Source organism: Penicillium citrinum, assembly GCF_028827155.1.
Source record: "Penicillium citrinum strain IBT 23319 chromosome Unknown utg000002l:1.0-3833315.0:1.0-3834789.0, whole genome shotgun sequence".
NCBI classification, from domain to species: Eukaryota; Fungi; Ascomycota; class Eurotiomycetes; order Eurotiales; family Aspergillaceae; genus Penicillium; species Penicillium citrinum.
This window is the reverse complement of record NW_026622687.1, coordinates 384,876-400,932: the sequence shown is the minus strand read 5'-3', so window position 1 is coordinate 400,932 and position 16,057 is coordinate 384,876. Positions and strand designations below refer to the sequence as shown.

At 46.2% G+C, this 16,057-nt stretch overlaps 6 protein-coding genes across 6 annotated transcripts; 3 read left to right on the top strand and 3 right to left on the bottom strand.

The window, feature by feature from the left end:
• Window positions 1-1,671: 1,671 nt before the first annotated feature.
• N7469_002016 (uncharacterized protein) lies at window positions 1,672-1,992 on the top strand (the record flags this gene model as incomplete). Its single annotated transcript, XM_056640936.1, has 1 exon — window positions 1,672-1,992. One exon carries the CDS (start codon window positions 1,672-1,674, stop codon window positions 1,990-1,992), a length of 321 nt encoding a protein of 106 aa, XP_056503430.1.
• A 3,899-nt stretch (window positions 1,993-5,891) lies between these two features.
• Window positions 5,892-6,629, bottom strand: N7469_002015 (uncharacterized protein; the record flags this gene model as incomplete). The annotated part of the gene is made up of 1 exon (XM_056640935.1): window positions 5,892-6,629. One exon carries the CDS (start codon window positions 6,627-6,629, stop codon window positions 5,892-5,894), a length of 738 nt encoding a protein of 245 aa, XP_056503429.1.
• Window positions 6,630-8,151: 1,522 nt separating this feature from the next.
• Window positions 8,152-8,608, bottom strand: N7469_002014 (uncharacterized protein; the record flags this gene model as incomplete). The annotated part of the gene is made up of 2 exons (XM_056640934.1): window positions 8,152-8,520; window positions 8,576-8,608. 2 exons carry the CDS (start codon window positions 8,606-8,608, stop codon window positions 8,152-8,154), a joined length of 402 nt encoding a protein of 133 aa, XP_056503428.1.
• A 2,112-nt stretch (window positions 8,609-10,720) lies between these two features.
• Window positions 10,721-11,281, top strand: N7469_002013 (uncharacterized protein; the record flags this gene model as incomplete). The annotated part of the gene is made up of 2 exons (XM_056640933.1): window positions 10,721-11,178; window positions 11,221-11,281. The coding sequence occupies 2 exons, from the start codon at window positions 10,721-10,723 to the stop codon at window positions 11,279-11,281; spliced, it is 519 nt and encodes a 172-aa protein (XP_056503427.1).
• Window positions 11,282-13,312: 2,031 nt separating this feature from the next.
• N7469_002012 (ankyrin repeat domain-containing protein) lies at window positions 13,313-14,635 on the top strand (the record flags this gene model as incomplete). Its single annotated transcript, XM_056640932.1, has 2 exons — window positions 13,313-13,315; window positions 13,373-14,635. 2 exons carry the CDS (start codon window positions 13,313-13,315, stop codon window positions 14,633-14,635), a joined length of 1,266 nt encoding a protein of 421 aa, XP_056503426.1.
• Window positions 14,636-15,347: 712 nt separating this feature from the next.
• N7469_002011 (ankyrin repeat domain-containing protein) lies at window positions 15,348-16,034 on the bottom strand (the record flags this gene model as incomplete). The annotated part of the gene is made up of 1 exon (XM_056640931.1): window positions 15,348-16,034. The coding sequence occupies one exon, from the start codon at window positions 16,032-16,034 to the stop codon at window positions 15,348-15,350; it is 687 nt and encodes a 228-aa protein (XP_056503425.1).
• Between the last annotated feature and the right edge of the window lie 23 nt (window positions 16,035-16,057).

Sequence of the window (16,057 nt, the reverse complement as noted above, 5' to 3'; positions counted from 1 at the left end):
TGATAAACTTAACTTCGAACTGCGATATTTATAATGAAAAAGCCGTGTCAGGGTATCTACTTGGATAATGAAGCCTTCGAAGAAAAGAAGCGGCTCTCTCCTGGGTCCACGGACTCTTGAAGCCACATCATGTATCAGGCATTGCACACGTGCTCTTGAGCAGATTGAGCAACACTTTTTGGTTTATCAACATAAATTTTCGGTTGGCAGGTTTATTTCCAAGCAGGTACCCCCAGAGAGGACCGAAAATTGAAATCGTAAAATGAGCCAGATACGAATGAATTACCTTTCTATATTCCAATTGAGGATAAACAGGGCCTCCCCATGGACACAATGACACAATTAAAGAAGAAATCAGATACTCTGCATCAAATCTGACTCCCCGGTGAAGATCTTGCAAGAAACGCAATTAGACCAGTGATAGCTTTAGGATCTTTCGATCACTTATATCTGAGAGGCTTCTATAATATGATGAGTTGCTCTATCTGAGGGTCTATACCGTCCTGCGCGTGTCCAGTTCAAGGACACAGAGCCTAAGGGGCCTGGCTGGCTGCACCAAGGTAAGACATGCTTTTTGGTCTCAGTGCTTACCACACCCGCGGCGGACTTGCGTTGGTGGGTCAAATTACCCACTAACAGATAGTCTCCATGTGACTTGATAATGAAGTCCCCCTGTGAGCCTAATTGAGCACTCATTGGCCGATAGGCTCTCCGCCTGCAGGGTAGAAGCAGTGGCACGGGGCAGGGGTTCTTATATCGATATCTCCAGGATGTCTGAAATTTGTGATTTTCGCAAACTACCCGTCCACACGCAATGTGAAACTTATGTAGACGTATATTATGGACAAAGTGCGTATCATCAATCCCGCTTCTAAACAAGGATACTTGTGCTAGGATTGGAGGTTCGGTCCTCAAATGAGCTTTACTGTCGAATCAAGAGTATACTAGTATTCGATATAGCTTCAGCGGGGGAAGTTATACCTAATTGTTATGGATAATCGGATAATCAAATTGTTACCACTACGCCTTGAGATTGTTGTGTCTATTATGAAAATTAATGTAGCTAGACGATAATACATGGCCTCTTATGGGTGTATGCGTAGAATCAGCGCTAGCTGCAAATTTCCTATTCGGCTGTGAGCAATTCATCGGTCAGCTTTCAATGTCTCGCTACCGCTGCGTTTGGGTTATGGAACAATTTGAACCACTTATTAAGGCATTTCGCAGATAGATTGAGAATCACAATAAGTTTGTGATGAATGCCGATAAACCGTAGATTTTCTTTATTGCATTAATGAAATTTGATTTTTGGAATGTTCTTCTCGAAATTGCAACTAATTCTTGAAAATTTTCTTTCAATTTGCCTATGCCATCTAGACAGTGTAATAATTACGTGAACGTATTTTGCACTTGCAAGTGCAGGAGAATATTTTAGATTTTGAGGAGTATCTCGAGAGTTAAGAGGTTTCGCTAGGTTGTGATAACTTTCAGTGCATCTTGGAAAGACGATCCTTCCAACACGATTACACAAACTTGTTCATTAAAGTGAGCCTTCACTTGGACTGGCCCTTTTGTTGTGGCATAACATCAACAGTGCAGGATTCCAGCCAGGACCCGTGAAGGCATGATTTGACAATCAATGCCACCGGAAGGAAATGGGTAGACGACGCCATGAAATTGCAACATTCTCATACGAAATATGAAGGGATAGTCATTTATGCTTTCCCTCAGCAAAGCGTCCACTTCGGAGTGCCCTTAACTCAAAATGATGGCTCTCCCTCTAATGTCTGGCCTTCCAACAACATCACCCCTACAACACTAGATCCCGTCAAGATGGCTGTAGCAACAGCCACATATCTTCCGAAAGCCAACATAATGTACGGCTTGGATCTTCTATCAACCTCATTCAGTGATCGATCTTTTTCTGCAGATACAAAAAGCCGAGTCCCTGATGGTGGCATGTACCATCCATCTCAGGGCTTCAACTCCTAAGATTAGGCTACTCAAATAGAAGCCATGAAATTCCAACAATTGTGAAAACGGAAGTGGAAGGTAGAACTGTGCAGTTGAGCCAACCGACAGTCCTCCAAGTGGCTCAGCCAAGCACTCAACAGAGCGGTCATTCTATCACTCAATCAGCTTCACGCCCTTCCGAGCCTGTGACACATTTGAAGAGTGATTTGCGCACATCGCAAGAATCAAAAAATCTGTCTCAAACGGCTTCGAATCACCTCAAAGCTTCAGAATAATCCTCGTCTATATCATACTACTCTCCAGCTCCTCAAATGACATCCGCTAGAAGTCCTGGAGCTTCGAGTCACGCAAGTGTAGCCAACACCTCAACCGTTGCCGCTGAATCCAGCTGCGTTTCAGACTTCGTGGCAGACAGTCCAGTCTTGGTGAAAGACTTTTTTCTCAGCCACGCCTTGTTCCAGTTAGGCACGAGCTGTTGGCAATTATTCTCATCTACATAGATACGTTTCCATACAGTTTCCAGCAATACAGTATACACGGCTCCGCGTTTTCAGGAGATGCCATAATCTTTACTATTTTATGGTAGAAACAGGGCTTCCATAATTGTCACATGTACCTAAAAATGAGACTATTCAATTTAGGAAACATGGATTGAAAGCGAGGCTGCTCAACAGCATTTCAAACTACAATCTCACGTACGCTGTAAATATCTATCCAAGTATCCTGTTCTGCAGCATGTGTTTTCTACACCCGGCGAGATGCCTGTCTATCGATGTGATACAGTACAGTAAACGAAAGACTCGAGGAAAAAGGACTGGACTGATGGGCGAATTGAGGCAATTTCATTTGAACTAGGAATTGGGTCTATTCTACTATATGTGGCTCGTCATTCACGGCGTTTGATACATATTTATATAACAACATCATTGACAGCCCTTGTCCCTCCCCTTGCCGACGATGGGGCATGCGGCGCAGTCGACCCATCCAGCGCAATCGCACCTGCTCGCGCTGATCTGCTACGCTTTCATGCTCATATAGATCGACGGATTCTCTTTCACGTGGATGCTCCCACTGCGACGACGCCTGAGAAGTATATCCTGAGCGAGTTCTTGGACGATTGGTTTTACCCACGCTGAGTCGGGTTGGCCAATGTGCTGGCTTTGGCTTTTCCTGACACCTTGCGTTACTAAGTGTAGGCCTAGTTCCCCGCAGTGATTGGTTTCTGTTGGCTGGGCCTAGCAAAGGTAACGTGTCCGCTTCACTTCGTACGCTTTGACGTGTTCGCCGGCCGGAGGATTGGCCCATGTTCTGAGATGCAGTATGACTGGATTGTCATGTGCTTTTCAAGGAACAGGGTGTATTAATATACGTCGTTCGAAAAGAAGTCGATGGAGTTTGTCCTTGGTCTTTTGCGCAACAAGCGTCAAATACTGAGGGTTTGCATTGTGGCAGCAACACCCGAGCGCCTACTTTATACTCCACGATCCACGATTCTTTTCGTTTTGTGGGAAATCAGCGTAAGAGCTATCGATACAGGGTGTGTGTGATATCATCTACACTGACCTCTCGCCAAAGTTGACACTGAATTGAGGTACAAATGTGTTAATACATTTCTAATTATGATAGCAGGTGCAGCTATTTGTAGTCTCAGTAGCTGCCTTCTGCCAAGATTAAAGGTGGCAGACCAATAGGCTGCCACTACTGTACTATACATCATGTAGTCGGGGATCCAACTCTCCCCCTGGCCGAAGATTAAGTCGTTCAGATAGATCCTTGTGTACAGACGCAGGTAAAGCTTTAGTGAACACATCTGCCAAGTTGTCCTTCGTATTGACGCGTTGGGTATTGATGATTCCTTCGTCCACCTTCTCACGAATGAAATGATGCTTGACGTCGATATGGTTTGACCTACTAATGGAATTCAGGATTCCTGGTGAGTTTCAATGCGGAGTTGTCGATATACAACGGAACGTTCTCGATATGGACCCCGGGGAAACGGAGACCATTGATAAAATTGCGGATCCACACCGCTTCCTTCGGAGCATCCGCACAAGCAATATACTCTGCGTCCATGGTTGATGTAGCAATTGTTTTCTGTCTTTGCGATGACCAAGATATTGGCCCTCCAGCAAGAGTAAATACCCACCCAGTCGTTGACTTGCGTGAATCCTGACACCCGGCAAATTCACTGTCGACAAAACCTTTGAGCTGGAGGCCAAATTTGCCTGAATAGATGATTCCCTTCCTTGTATCGCCCTTCAGGTATGTAAAAATGCGATCAACAGCATTCATATGAGCTCTATTTGGATTGGATGCGTATCGAGCAACATGTCCTGTAGCAAATGAACTATCCGGTCTTGTTTGATTGCTCGCGAAACTGAGTGATCCAACCTTTGATTGGTATTCTTTGCGGAATTTGGTGTGGGGAGGATGATCATCCTGTTTCGCTAACTTGCACTTTGTATCAAGGGGTGTCATGACAGGGGCTGTATCGTTGAAACCGTATTTGCTGACAAGTTGCTCGATATATTGTTTTTGATGGAGATGAATTTCCCCAGGACTTTGTTCTATGTGCATGCCTAAGTACCAGGAACACTCCCCCTTATCATATATCGGGAATTCTTTCGCAAATTCAGTCTTAAACTCAAGAATTGCTTGCAGGTCTTTACCCATGACGTTGGTGTCGTCGACCTGGACTTGGAGGATAAGTCCGTTCTGGTCATTGATGAAGACACACGGATCATAGGCGGACATACGCCAGCCCCAGCTCAGAAGTATATCTCTGAGTTTCTGATACCACGCCCGAAGTGACTGTTTTAATCCATAAAGCACCTTCAGAAATAGTAAACAGCATCCCTGAGGAATTTCTACATCTTTTGGGGATTCATGTGAACTGGTTTGTCTAACTCGCTGTTAGGAATGCCGTCTTGACTTCTCCCTGGTGGATATGCCAGTGAAGAATTTCCACCAAGGCAAGCAAGATGCGGGTTGAAGTAGACTTGACCACGGACGCAAACGTTTCGTCATAATCCATCTCTTCTTCCTGTTAAAAGCCTCTTGCTATTAAGCGAGCCTTGTGTCTGGTGACTTCCCCATCTGGTCCATACATGTCGGTCATAACCCAACGGGAAGTAACCGGCTTGATCTCTTTTGAACATGGTACCACCTTCCATGGACTCTTGTCCTCATGGGATTTCAGCTCTTCCATCTTGGCCTTGTTATATTTTCCATCAGCAGCCTCGTGCTTCTTCAATCGGGGAACTGAAAATGTAAATTCATTGTATGCAGCGAGACCAAGTTTGAAGTTCCTGTATCTATCCTTTGACGGCCGCTTTTGAGTGTTATTTTCTTCGTCATGTAATTCGAAGTCAATGCTCTCCTCATTGCTAGAGAGATCTATCCTTCTCTTATCTGGGACCTTGGTTTTGTCCCAATGCACGGCGATTCAAAGCTGCCACCTTGACCTACTTTATGAACAGAGCTGGCAAGTGCGATCCCATCACTAAGATATTTGGAGGCCAACTAACCATGTTGTCAAGTCGCTATAATGAAGTTGGCTATTTCCCTCGATGCTATGCTCAATGCAGTCGCATGCCGACCGAATGTCTCGTCACCACCGAGGGGCACGGCAGAAGCAGCCTCGCAAAGCACGACTAGGGCTCCGAAAGGAATATGATTATTCGTGAATATTCATGAATATTTGCGAATATGAATAATATGAGTTGAATAATATGAATATGAATAAGGAGCTTATTCATATTCGCACTATTCATGAATAAATGAATAATTCATATTTATTCATATAATAAAATACGATACATAATCTTTCATTTCATTACTTCCCAATACATCTATCAGGCTCATATACTCTGGTCCATACAAGTTACATACGAGACTTGAGCACTTCATTAATGGATTTACATGCATGTGCCGCCCTCACATTCTGTCTGGTACTGCCCTCTCAAGAGCACCAAACATCGCATAGTCTCCGCGTTCAGACAGTGTCTTCGAAGGCCCAAGACATCTCTAGCGCTGCTGAACTCGCGTTCAATCCCGACCTCTGCCGAAGGGATGGGGAGATAGTCGCGAGCAGCTTTTGCCATGAGTGGAAAATTGAACGCGTTAGCCTTCCACCATTTTAGGACCCATTCTGTGTCTGCATCGCCGATCATATGGTGGGACCAGTTGACCGGCGGGGAATCCAAATACTTATCAATATCCGACAAAGAGGCCTCTTTGGATGGCTGGACTTTGCGCAGAGTTCTCCACATTGTTTCTGACATCCCCGGTGAACGTGGTAGGTCAACTTCCCGGGAAACCAATGGCTCTGGGGGATACTCCTTTTTTAAGAAATCCCGCACTTGAGAAACGATAAACCCTGAATCCTGTTCGCTCATTTGAGACACAATCAAAGACGACTTGATGCGCGGATCCAGAACAGAAGCCACGTGGTAAAGAAGGTTGTCCTCCATTTTTCTAGCAAACTTGTTCATCTTTCGAATCCCTCCTTCCACCGCATCGCGAATTTCAATACTCACATCTTCAAAATCTTCTCCCGCATTTCGAACATCATTCAACAAGTCGTCCAAGCTCCAGTAAATCGATCGACTAGAGATCGTAGAAGGACCAAGTGTGGGTGACCATGTGGTCGCCATTGCCCTCGAGTCTCATTGATCTCAGGCGACGAGGGTGTTGCGTTTTGGGCGAAAGCCGTGCAGTACGTGAAGATGCAAGATGCAGGGGTTATGTTGAATTTCTCAACTAGCCACCATTACAAGAAAATCGCCGAAACTCATCATGTCTCCGTGGAAAATCTTGCTTCCGTTTGCCACGGAGCCACCTTCCACCTTCCACCTTCCACCGTCCACCGTCCACCGTCCACTGTCCAGCCGATGAACCCGAACATTACAAAGTACGAGGCCGACGATGAAGGATGGATCCTTACAGGGAGCAGAGCTTCCAGTTGTTGTTTGGAAGGCAATGCTGTGCGTCCTATTGCCAACATAGAACTACAATTTACTCATTTTTGCCCAGGTATGCCGAGGTTTGGGACTTCCATCAGTGCGCATGATATAATGCTCTCCCACAAGGGACTCTTTTCTATATCGTCAGTTTTGAAGCCAGCTATAACAACAGAAGTTGCACGCTACTCACACACATTATCTTAGGGTTTGGTTTCTGGTCGAACATCAGTGATTTTTGTCGTGGACTCCGAACCACTGTGTCGCAAACATCGTAGCGACATGATAGTGTATGAAATATGACTTTGTTTCCCGCTCTTACTTAGAAGTCTCGGTTGCGAAAAAGCTTATGAAGAATTTCAATGACCTTTATATTGTATTGCAGCGTAATTGGACCAATGTCACTACGTTATAAGCTGATTATCGACAGATAATAGGAGAGGAATGCTGCAAAACCGAAGCCGCCCCCCTTCTCCGAGGGCCCCTTCTAACTGAGTTGCCGCGTCTCATTACCTCAACTAATTGACGGTTCTGCCCCTACTCCCCTATATCCCTATATACAAATTGAGAAGGGATAGGCGAGTGAAATTCCCGGTGGAGGCTTTAATTTTGACTGCATTAATCAGGAAGCCCCCGGGTTTGGGACAGATCAGAGGACCTGCGCAACAGTACTCCAAGTATGTTGGTGACGCGTAGAGCCATAGCCATCTGTTACCTTCGTAACCCAGTTTTTCACTCAGCAATTCAAAGATCTACGATGATTGGTCTTGCATCTGGTCCTTCTTTCTCAACGTCAACAAATTTCATGGGTAAGTACTGCCTGCTCTCTCACATTTGGCTTTCTTTGGCAATTTTATTTCAAACAATTTATACTTCGATATCCTACATCCACGGCCATCAGGTTGACGTTACTTTTCTTCGCCTGAAAATCAAGCCACAGTCCGCATTCCGTGTCGGTAGGCTCGCGACTGCAGAAACAGAGCGGGATCCTCATTAATAATCAATGAGTGGCCCCTCCAGCGAAATCAAGTCCAATGGAGCTTCGTCGAAACCAAACCAGAGTGGCAAATTGCTTGATATCAGATTCGTCTGTACAACTTCAACACGGCATTCCCAATCAGAAAAATGCAAGTGGCTTCAACGTGTGAGATAACCAGCCTTGACGTGCGATATCATCAAATTCGACCTTATCCTCCTTATTCAAAAAGCTCTTCTACTAAACGTTCGCGCCCTGATAGAGAGGACTTCGTCTTTCGGGGCTCAAGCTCTTACCCCTGTACAAGTCCTTGTTTGCATCCTTGTCAACATTGCTGGTGTTAGGAACCGCGGAAAAAGGGTGAGAAATACTCTCGCGGTCGGGGTGGGCTCTTCCGGTTTGAATAACACCTTCGTTGGTTACTTTGTGAGCTGCGGAAAGAGCCAGATCACCCGAATCGAAGTAAGTGCGATTCTCCTGGTTGTCAGTTGGAGCTCCTTTCATCAAGTTGCATAACACGAATACTTTGGATTGTTCCCCAAGTAGATCTCCATGAGGTCGCTTTTCATATGTGCTTAACTTGTGTTTCTTTCCACCGTCAGAAAATAACTGGGAGATTGTGGTTAGCACTTCTGCTTTGATATAAGACGTAGAAAACCCCTACCACGGAACATAATTTCTTGTCTCCTTCTTCCATTATGCGATGTTGTTCGTGTATAATATGAACAATCACACAATACGAACTTCATCTGATCCAGTTTGTCTGTAACCGTATTTGCCACAACCAGATAGACAAACGTACCAATGACGCAACATGTTAGGACTAAGTTGCAGCTTGTCCCGATCCGGATTATCTATGCCTGATGGACGGGGCAGAACACTCGCTGTTTTTGGCTACCCTACTCGACGAAAGTTTAGACAGTTATAGTCTCTGATCTACAATAAACTGACAGAATACCACTTTTTACTAACCCCCAACGCCTTGTGGCAGACGATAGACGCGCTTCAACTGCCGAAGATAGGATGTTAAACACTTGAAGAAGCGCCTTCAAGCCAGTCTACTAACCAATACTAACCCACAGGTACAAGCTATGAGATTAGAAGCTAAGATGCCAAATACGGAAGGAGATGCTGTATGGTCTGCAAGAAGACATGGCGTTTGGTCAAACATGCATGTACTTTTAGATTAGCGATAGTTGTCCTCCCCTCTCGGCTCAGCCGCCGGGCGTTAATGAATTGTGTGTGTATGTGTGTGTGTGTCTGTGTGTATCCCTCTCTGAAAGCTGCTAAATACCTGAATTCAGGAGAAGATACAGCCTTTGGGAAGGTTCCACAGCTTCTCCAAGCGGATGGGACAGTTACCACCGACCATGAGGAGCAGGCAGAAGAACGGCTGACCAAATTCTTCCCGCCCCTGCCGGACAACATTGACGATGAAGGAACTAGGCCACAAAGAGCGCCGGTAGAGATGCCGACCATCACCATGGAAGAGGTAGAGCGGCAGTTGCTGGCAACGAAGTCTTGGAAAGCGCCAGGTGAGGACAGCCTACCGGCCATAGTGTGGAAGATGACATGGCCCACGGTCAAGCACCCGGTCCTTGATCTCTTCCAAGCGTCGCTGAAGGCTGACACACTGCCAAAACTGTGGAGACATGCAAAGATCATCCCTCTGAGAAAACCGAACAAGGAAGACTACACTTTTGCAAAAGCATGGAGACACCGATCTCGCTGCTCGCAACACTGGGCAAGATCCTGGAATCGGTGGTGGCAGAAAGGATCTCGCACGCAGTGGAGACCCACAGCCTACTCCCAACCAGCCACTTTGGGGCCCGAAAGCAGCGGTCTGCGGAGCAGGCACTCCTGCTTTAGCAGGAGCAGATTTACACGGCGTGGCGTGGCCGACGGGTGCTGAGTTTGATCAGCTTTGATGCCAAAGGAGCCTACAATGGGGTTTGCAAAGAACGACTGCTCCAGAGAATGAAGGCGCGAGGCATACCTGAAGACCTTCTTCATTGGGTCGAGGTGTTCTGCTCCGAACGGATAGCGACCATTCAGGTTAATGGGCAACTATCCGAGGTTCAGGACCTACCACAACTTGGACTGTCTCAGGGCTCGCCTCTTTCTCCGATCCTATTTCTCTTCTTCAACGCTGATCTCGTGCAGAAACTGATCGACAGTCAGGGAGGAGCAAGTGCCTTCGTGGATGACTTTACAGCGTGGGTGGCAGGACCAACGGTGCAGAGTAATCGAGAAGGTATCACAGCAATCATCAACGAAGCGCTCTACTGGGAGAGGAGGAGCAGAGCAACTTTTTGAAACAGTCAATATACATTTCGCACACGAGGCTCGCAAAATGGACCAAGAGCCTTTCACTGTCAAGGGACAGACGGTGGAACCCCAAAGCAAGATTAAAATCCTGGAGGTGCTGATGGACACGAGACTGAAATACAAGGAGCATATTGGAAGGGCAGCATCTAAAGGCCTGGAGGCTACAATGGAGCTCCGAGGGCTTTCCGTGTTGTAGTTCAGAGGCATTTTGATTGTTATTCGGAGGGAAATATTAAGCTATATATGTATATACAGCAAGAAGAATAAGTTCATTTCCAATCATCTTGGTTCTTCGTATAGATATCTCAGGATTAATTCCGATGGTCTGGCTTGGTTCCTGATCTGCACCAACCTCATATCACAACATTCCCCAGTGACCGCGCGGCAGCTGTTCTTATCGACGGTGGCCAACGGGCAAGAGTTTACTGCGCCCAGCGGGATAATACAATGCCTCCGGTGTCGTTACAAAGGTTCGCCCGAGATGACTTACGTTGTTGACGACGATGTTGAGGATATTTTTGGCCGTATCCATCAATACCTTCACAGTGGAAACTACTCTGTCCTTGTTCCAGCGGCCCATAAATCGAGTCATGTTGCTTGCGAAGACGAAGTCGATCCTGCAACGCAAGATCTATTTCCATTGAAAGAAAAGTATTTTACGAGTCATAAAGATATCCAGAAGAAGTCCGACAATTCGATGTCTTTGCCACACTGTGGAGATGGAAACTACCTGTGCAAACATCCCAAGACACTACTCATGCATGCTCGTTTGTATGCCTTCGCTACTAAACATGGATTGAATCGACTTGCATATGTGAGTTTGCAGAAGCTTTACTGGACTCTCTCCGGATTTCCGTTGGATTTAAAACAAGCGAACACAATCGTCGAGCTTTTACGGCTTTCCAATGAAATGGATGACATCGATGTCCTAATAATTCAGTATGCATCATCGCATCTAAAGTCTCTCATACGTTGTTCCAGTTTTATCTCGTTCTTAAAAGAAGATCATAATCTCAGTTGTCGCCTGTTCGCTCAGCTATGAGATTCCTTGTGAGCGCTTATCCTTTTTTTCCTCATCAACACGCTCGCGGGGTTTCAATCTATTAATGTATCCAGGAGACTCAGATTGTCTCACAACACGTCGGTCTGGTGTTGAATATCGACGACACGGCTTAGTCGGGGAAGGGGAACCAATAGGCTAAATCCGTTGGAAGAAATGACATTGCGAGGGCTGAGATGGAAATTGTTGTTATAAAGGCATTTAGCAGTCTAATGTTGTGGCTGGAAGCGCTCTGAAGTATAAAATATGACGTGAAAGTATGTAAACAAGTACATAAACCTTTCTGAGGTTCCTTTAACCTAACCCCCATCCCGGTGACATGAAATGCCCTACGGGATGAAACACCCGCGAGGTACCTGACAAGTCCAGCATTTTTATCCTCTAACAACAAGTCAATTGTTATCTGTGAATAGAAAATACCTCAATTAGATGGATTGTGTTATCACTGCCCTTGAAAAAAATCAAAGAAAATAGTATGTCCCAATGCTGAAATACGGGATGTCATGTACTACCAGGAGATCTGCCCTCCACTACTGGGACGCCAAGATCACCCACCAAGACATCAGAGATGAGTGTGATGGATAACTCTACGTGAGTGTAATTTTGCGATCGCGGCTATCATCGTTTCAGGCCATTAAAATGATGTGAGTTATTAGGGGGTTTTGATCGACTGACGGAACAATACAATAGCCTTGCTCTTGCTGAGACTAGTCTCATCCTTGCGAGAATATTATGGGATTTCGACTTCAAGCTTCTACCGGAGAGCTTGAGCTGGGACGATCAAAACGCATTTATCGTTTGGGACAAGCCCCCTTTGATGGTCAAGCTGATTCGACATTCGGTATAGATGGATTTGTTTATGTTGATGCTTTTTACGTTATGCCCTTGTCCTTCGCGGGTAGAGGTCTACATGATCAGCTCTATGTCATACCTAACGGCAAGTTGAATTTCCCTTGCATTAATTTTCATCCACTTCGTAGCTCTCTGGCATTTTGTAAAGAACTTTCTAATGCCTGGTTGCGTGACTGAAGGTGTGAGATCTCACACTGGATTTCGGCCAGCGTATCAAAGAATATGCGTTTGTTTGGCGACAGGGCTTCCGGCATTTAGGTTTTTGAACTTGGGATATGAGGATATTGACTCACTATTATGATGGCTTTGTCCTTCTACTGAAGAATGGCAAAGCCTTGGTGTGTTTCCTTGGCCCATTATGTTCCGGTATCTTGGAAGAATCTCAAAGGCTTGGGTGTTGGCAGAGCTGGATGAGGTGATACGAAGGTTGAGCTCAAAGCAGCACGACTCGATGATTAAATAGCAAGAATCTCTGGCAGATATCAGTTGGCCATGTAAACCTCAAGTGGGTCAATCTATGTGGACCCACTGAGCACCGTGGGGTGTTTTGCGCAAAATTCACACTCCCAGGAGCAATAGTTGAAGCTCCTAGGACCGTTAATAACCGTTCCTAGGGCCTGTCGCGTTAGGTCCTAGGGACAAGTGGGTCCTGGGAATGCTGTACATTGTTCCTAGGACCGCATCGAGAGCTCCTAGGAGCGTCGCCACTAAGCCCTAGGAGCTACAGCGTATCTCCTAGAGGGCTCTTGTACCCAGGAGACAGAAGTTTCGCAGATCCTTTCCATGAACTTTTCGCTCCTGGGATGCAGCTCCTTCGCCCCAGTAGCATGGTCCTCGTGGGAGAATTTGCCGCTGGAGACACCTTGAGGGCTTGCCATTTGAAGTACAAGGTTGAGAATGTCCTGAATGAACGTGATTGAGATCCTCGAGGCTTCAATGCTTATTATTGGTACTGGAACGTAAGCGGTATCCCATCGAAGGCGCGAAGATTGAATACGGCTCTTTACGACGATATAAATTTTGTATGTTTAGTCCTTGCCATTGGGATGTGGTATAAATATAGCTGCGGCCTGCTCTTTCTCTCCGTCTATCCTCAACCGCTCCTCTCTATTCAACCCTGATTAATTCCACATCTCAAATAGCCACGCAAAACCTCTCAAAATGGTAAGTTAATCACATAGAATATTGATCGTGGGATTAGAGCACTAATTTTTGGTTCAGTCTAGCATCAAGGAATTACGCACTCGCTTTTCGGAAGCTCTCTCTCAAGAGAATCTCGAGGGCTTTTTGGATGTTTTGAAATGCATGGAAGTACAGATCGATATATCGGACGCTCGAGGTCGGACATTTCTATGGTACTATGTGAAGACGCGTGACTATAAGAAAGTCCAATTCCTTATTAGGTGTGGCGCGGTCTTTACTGTGGCAGACTCAAAAGGGGTGGCACCCATTCATGTTGCTTTAATGCAGGGCAATGCCATCGACAGAATCATAGCACAGATGTTACTGCATTCCCGACCAACTGTCCCCGTACCCGAGATGCTTAAGAACGGCCAGATGCTTGACAACCTTTTTTTAAGCCAAGCCAATACTCTTGACGGCGCCAACATGAAGTTTTTTCTGAAGTTGGGTGCAGACGTCAATATTGTTCTTAACGCGGACCACGAAACACCGTTGATACGAGCAGTACGCTACGGTCACACCAAAGTCATCAAAGTACTGCTAAAGCAAAGGAACATCGATCTCTACGCGCAAAATCGGGATGGGTACACGGCATTGCATGTTGCTACTTGTCACGGTCGGCTAGGTGCAGTCGAATTGCTCCTATCCAGTGAACGCCTTGACGTAAATTGCCGGGACCGCCAAGGCAACTCTGCTTTCTGGCTGTCTGTACACCTCGGACGTGACGATATCAGCGAGCGGTTTCTCAATGACAGCAGAGTGGATGTCAACTTCAGGGGTGGCACCTCTCCGCGACGGCAAACCACGGCTCTCTACATCGCCTGTTTTCGCAGGAATGCCCGGATGGTCTCCTGTATCCTTTTGTCGACACATTTACACAGAGTGAATCCAAACATCCAAGGAGAAAACAGAAAAAGTCCTCTTGGAATTGCTGCGTATCAAGGTGCCTATGAGGCAGTGGAAATGCTGCTCAAGGCAGATGGTATTCGGATTAACGCAAACGGCGAAGGAGAAGACGATCCCCTGTGGCTGGCAATCCAAACGCGTTCAATGTCGGTAGTTCGACTTTTCTTGAACGACAGCCGACTCGACATTAATTGCCAGAACAACCAAAAGGGAGATACTTATCTCATTGCTGCGGTTCGCGATGGTAATCTTTCCCTCGTGACCAGGCTACTCAAATTTAAAGGCATTGAGCCTATGAGAAGGAACAAGGAGGCTCAAAGTGCGCTAGAGATCGCTCATCAACTGGATCACTCCCACATCGTCCAAATGATGGCCCGTAGAGGAATTGGGTGCTGATAAACCTCTCAATGAATGGAACTTGAGCAAATTTTGACCTTGGTTTCTAAACAAAGTCAGTACTGTAGTATTCATCAATGACCAAGCACCCTTCAAATGATCTATAGAGCCACTTAACCAAGTTCATCTTGTCTTTCACCCCAACGATCCAACTCTTTTCCGTCAACGTGAAAGACGATATTGTTAGTCACTGTAAATTCCTATCGTCCCGCCCAGTGTTCAGTTAGCATCACAGTACCCTGTCTCACAGGCCGCTTGAGAATGCCAAAACCATGCGCGTACAAGTAGTGAAAGAGATGTGTGGGGTTTCTAACTATATCCATGTTTGTCGTTAGGATAAAACACAGAGCAGCAGTTGTATGATACGAACTTATGGTTTCATCGGCAAGGGATACACACACACACAATTCATTACGCCCGGAGGTGTCAAGCCTAAAGGGCACCTATTCGCTATTCTATCTTTCCATTGCATACATTTTGTCATAATCTCATTTTCGAGAGGAAAAGCTGAACCAGCTGCAAAAAACCCCTCTAGCCCATACGGTATGTCTTAAACGATTTGTCTTGTTGCTGTTGCTGTTGTTGTCGCCATCTCATCTCCTCCAAAAGCAATAACCCATCCCTCTGTGACACCGCCCCCCACGTGTCCATTCTCGATGTAGTTTCGAAAACCTCTTCCCTGAGTAGCGATTTACCGAGAGTACTTCTCACATTAACGCCCGAAGTAGCTGACTGTCTCGCTGGCGGCAACACCAGATAGCAGACGAAGGACTGACGAATCGACATGCGATCGAACCGGTAGGGCAGGTGAGTTATTGTGAATAAAACCCGGTGAGTGAAGGTTGGAACTGAGCAGGCAGGTCGGTTGTTCGAAGGCTCGTCGACGTTGCGAAGTTGTTGACGTGTTCTTTTGAAAGCTTCCCGCCGCCCCGTCCCAAACAATAAAGGAGTTTCCGCCGGATTTCGATTGGAAAGTTCTCAGCTTCGGCCAGACCTTGCAGTCCAACTTACTGACATCCCTCACCACGAGAAGGTGACTTTCCACGAGGGACGGTGAGGTGTACATATCATCCAGAGAATTGACCTTGGCTCCGTTTTTCAGCAGAATCTTGGTGGCGTCGAATGAACCATACTCTGCAGCCCAAGAGAGAGGTGTTCGTTTGTTTTGATCACGATCGTCGACGGGAGCATCGAAATCCAGCAGATGTTGAAGAAGCTCGGTGCAATCTCCCATTGCGGCGAAATGAATAAGCGACTTCTTGAAGGGGCCTCTGGGGTTACATATGCCCCTAAATTGAATCTCCTTGTACGTTTTCTCAAGGTAACTTATGATCACATTGTTCAATTTGTTCTCCTTGAGCTCTTCCAGGCGCTGGAATTCCTGGACAATAAGGGACATTGTTGTGCGCGAAGCCATTTGAT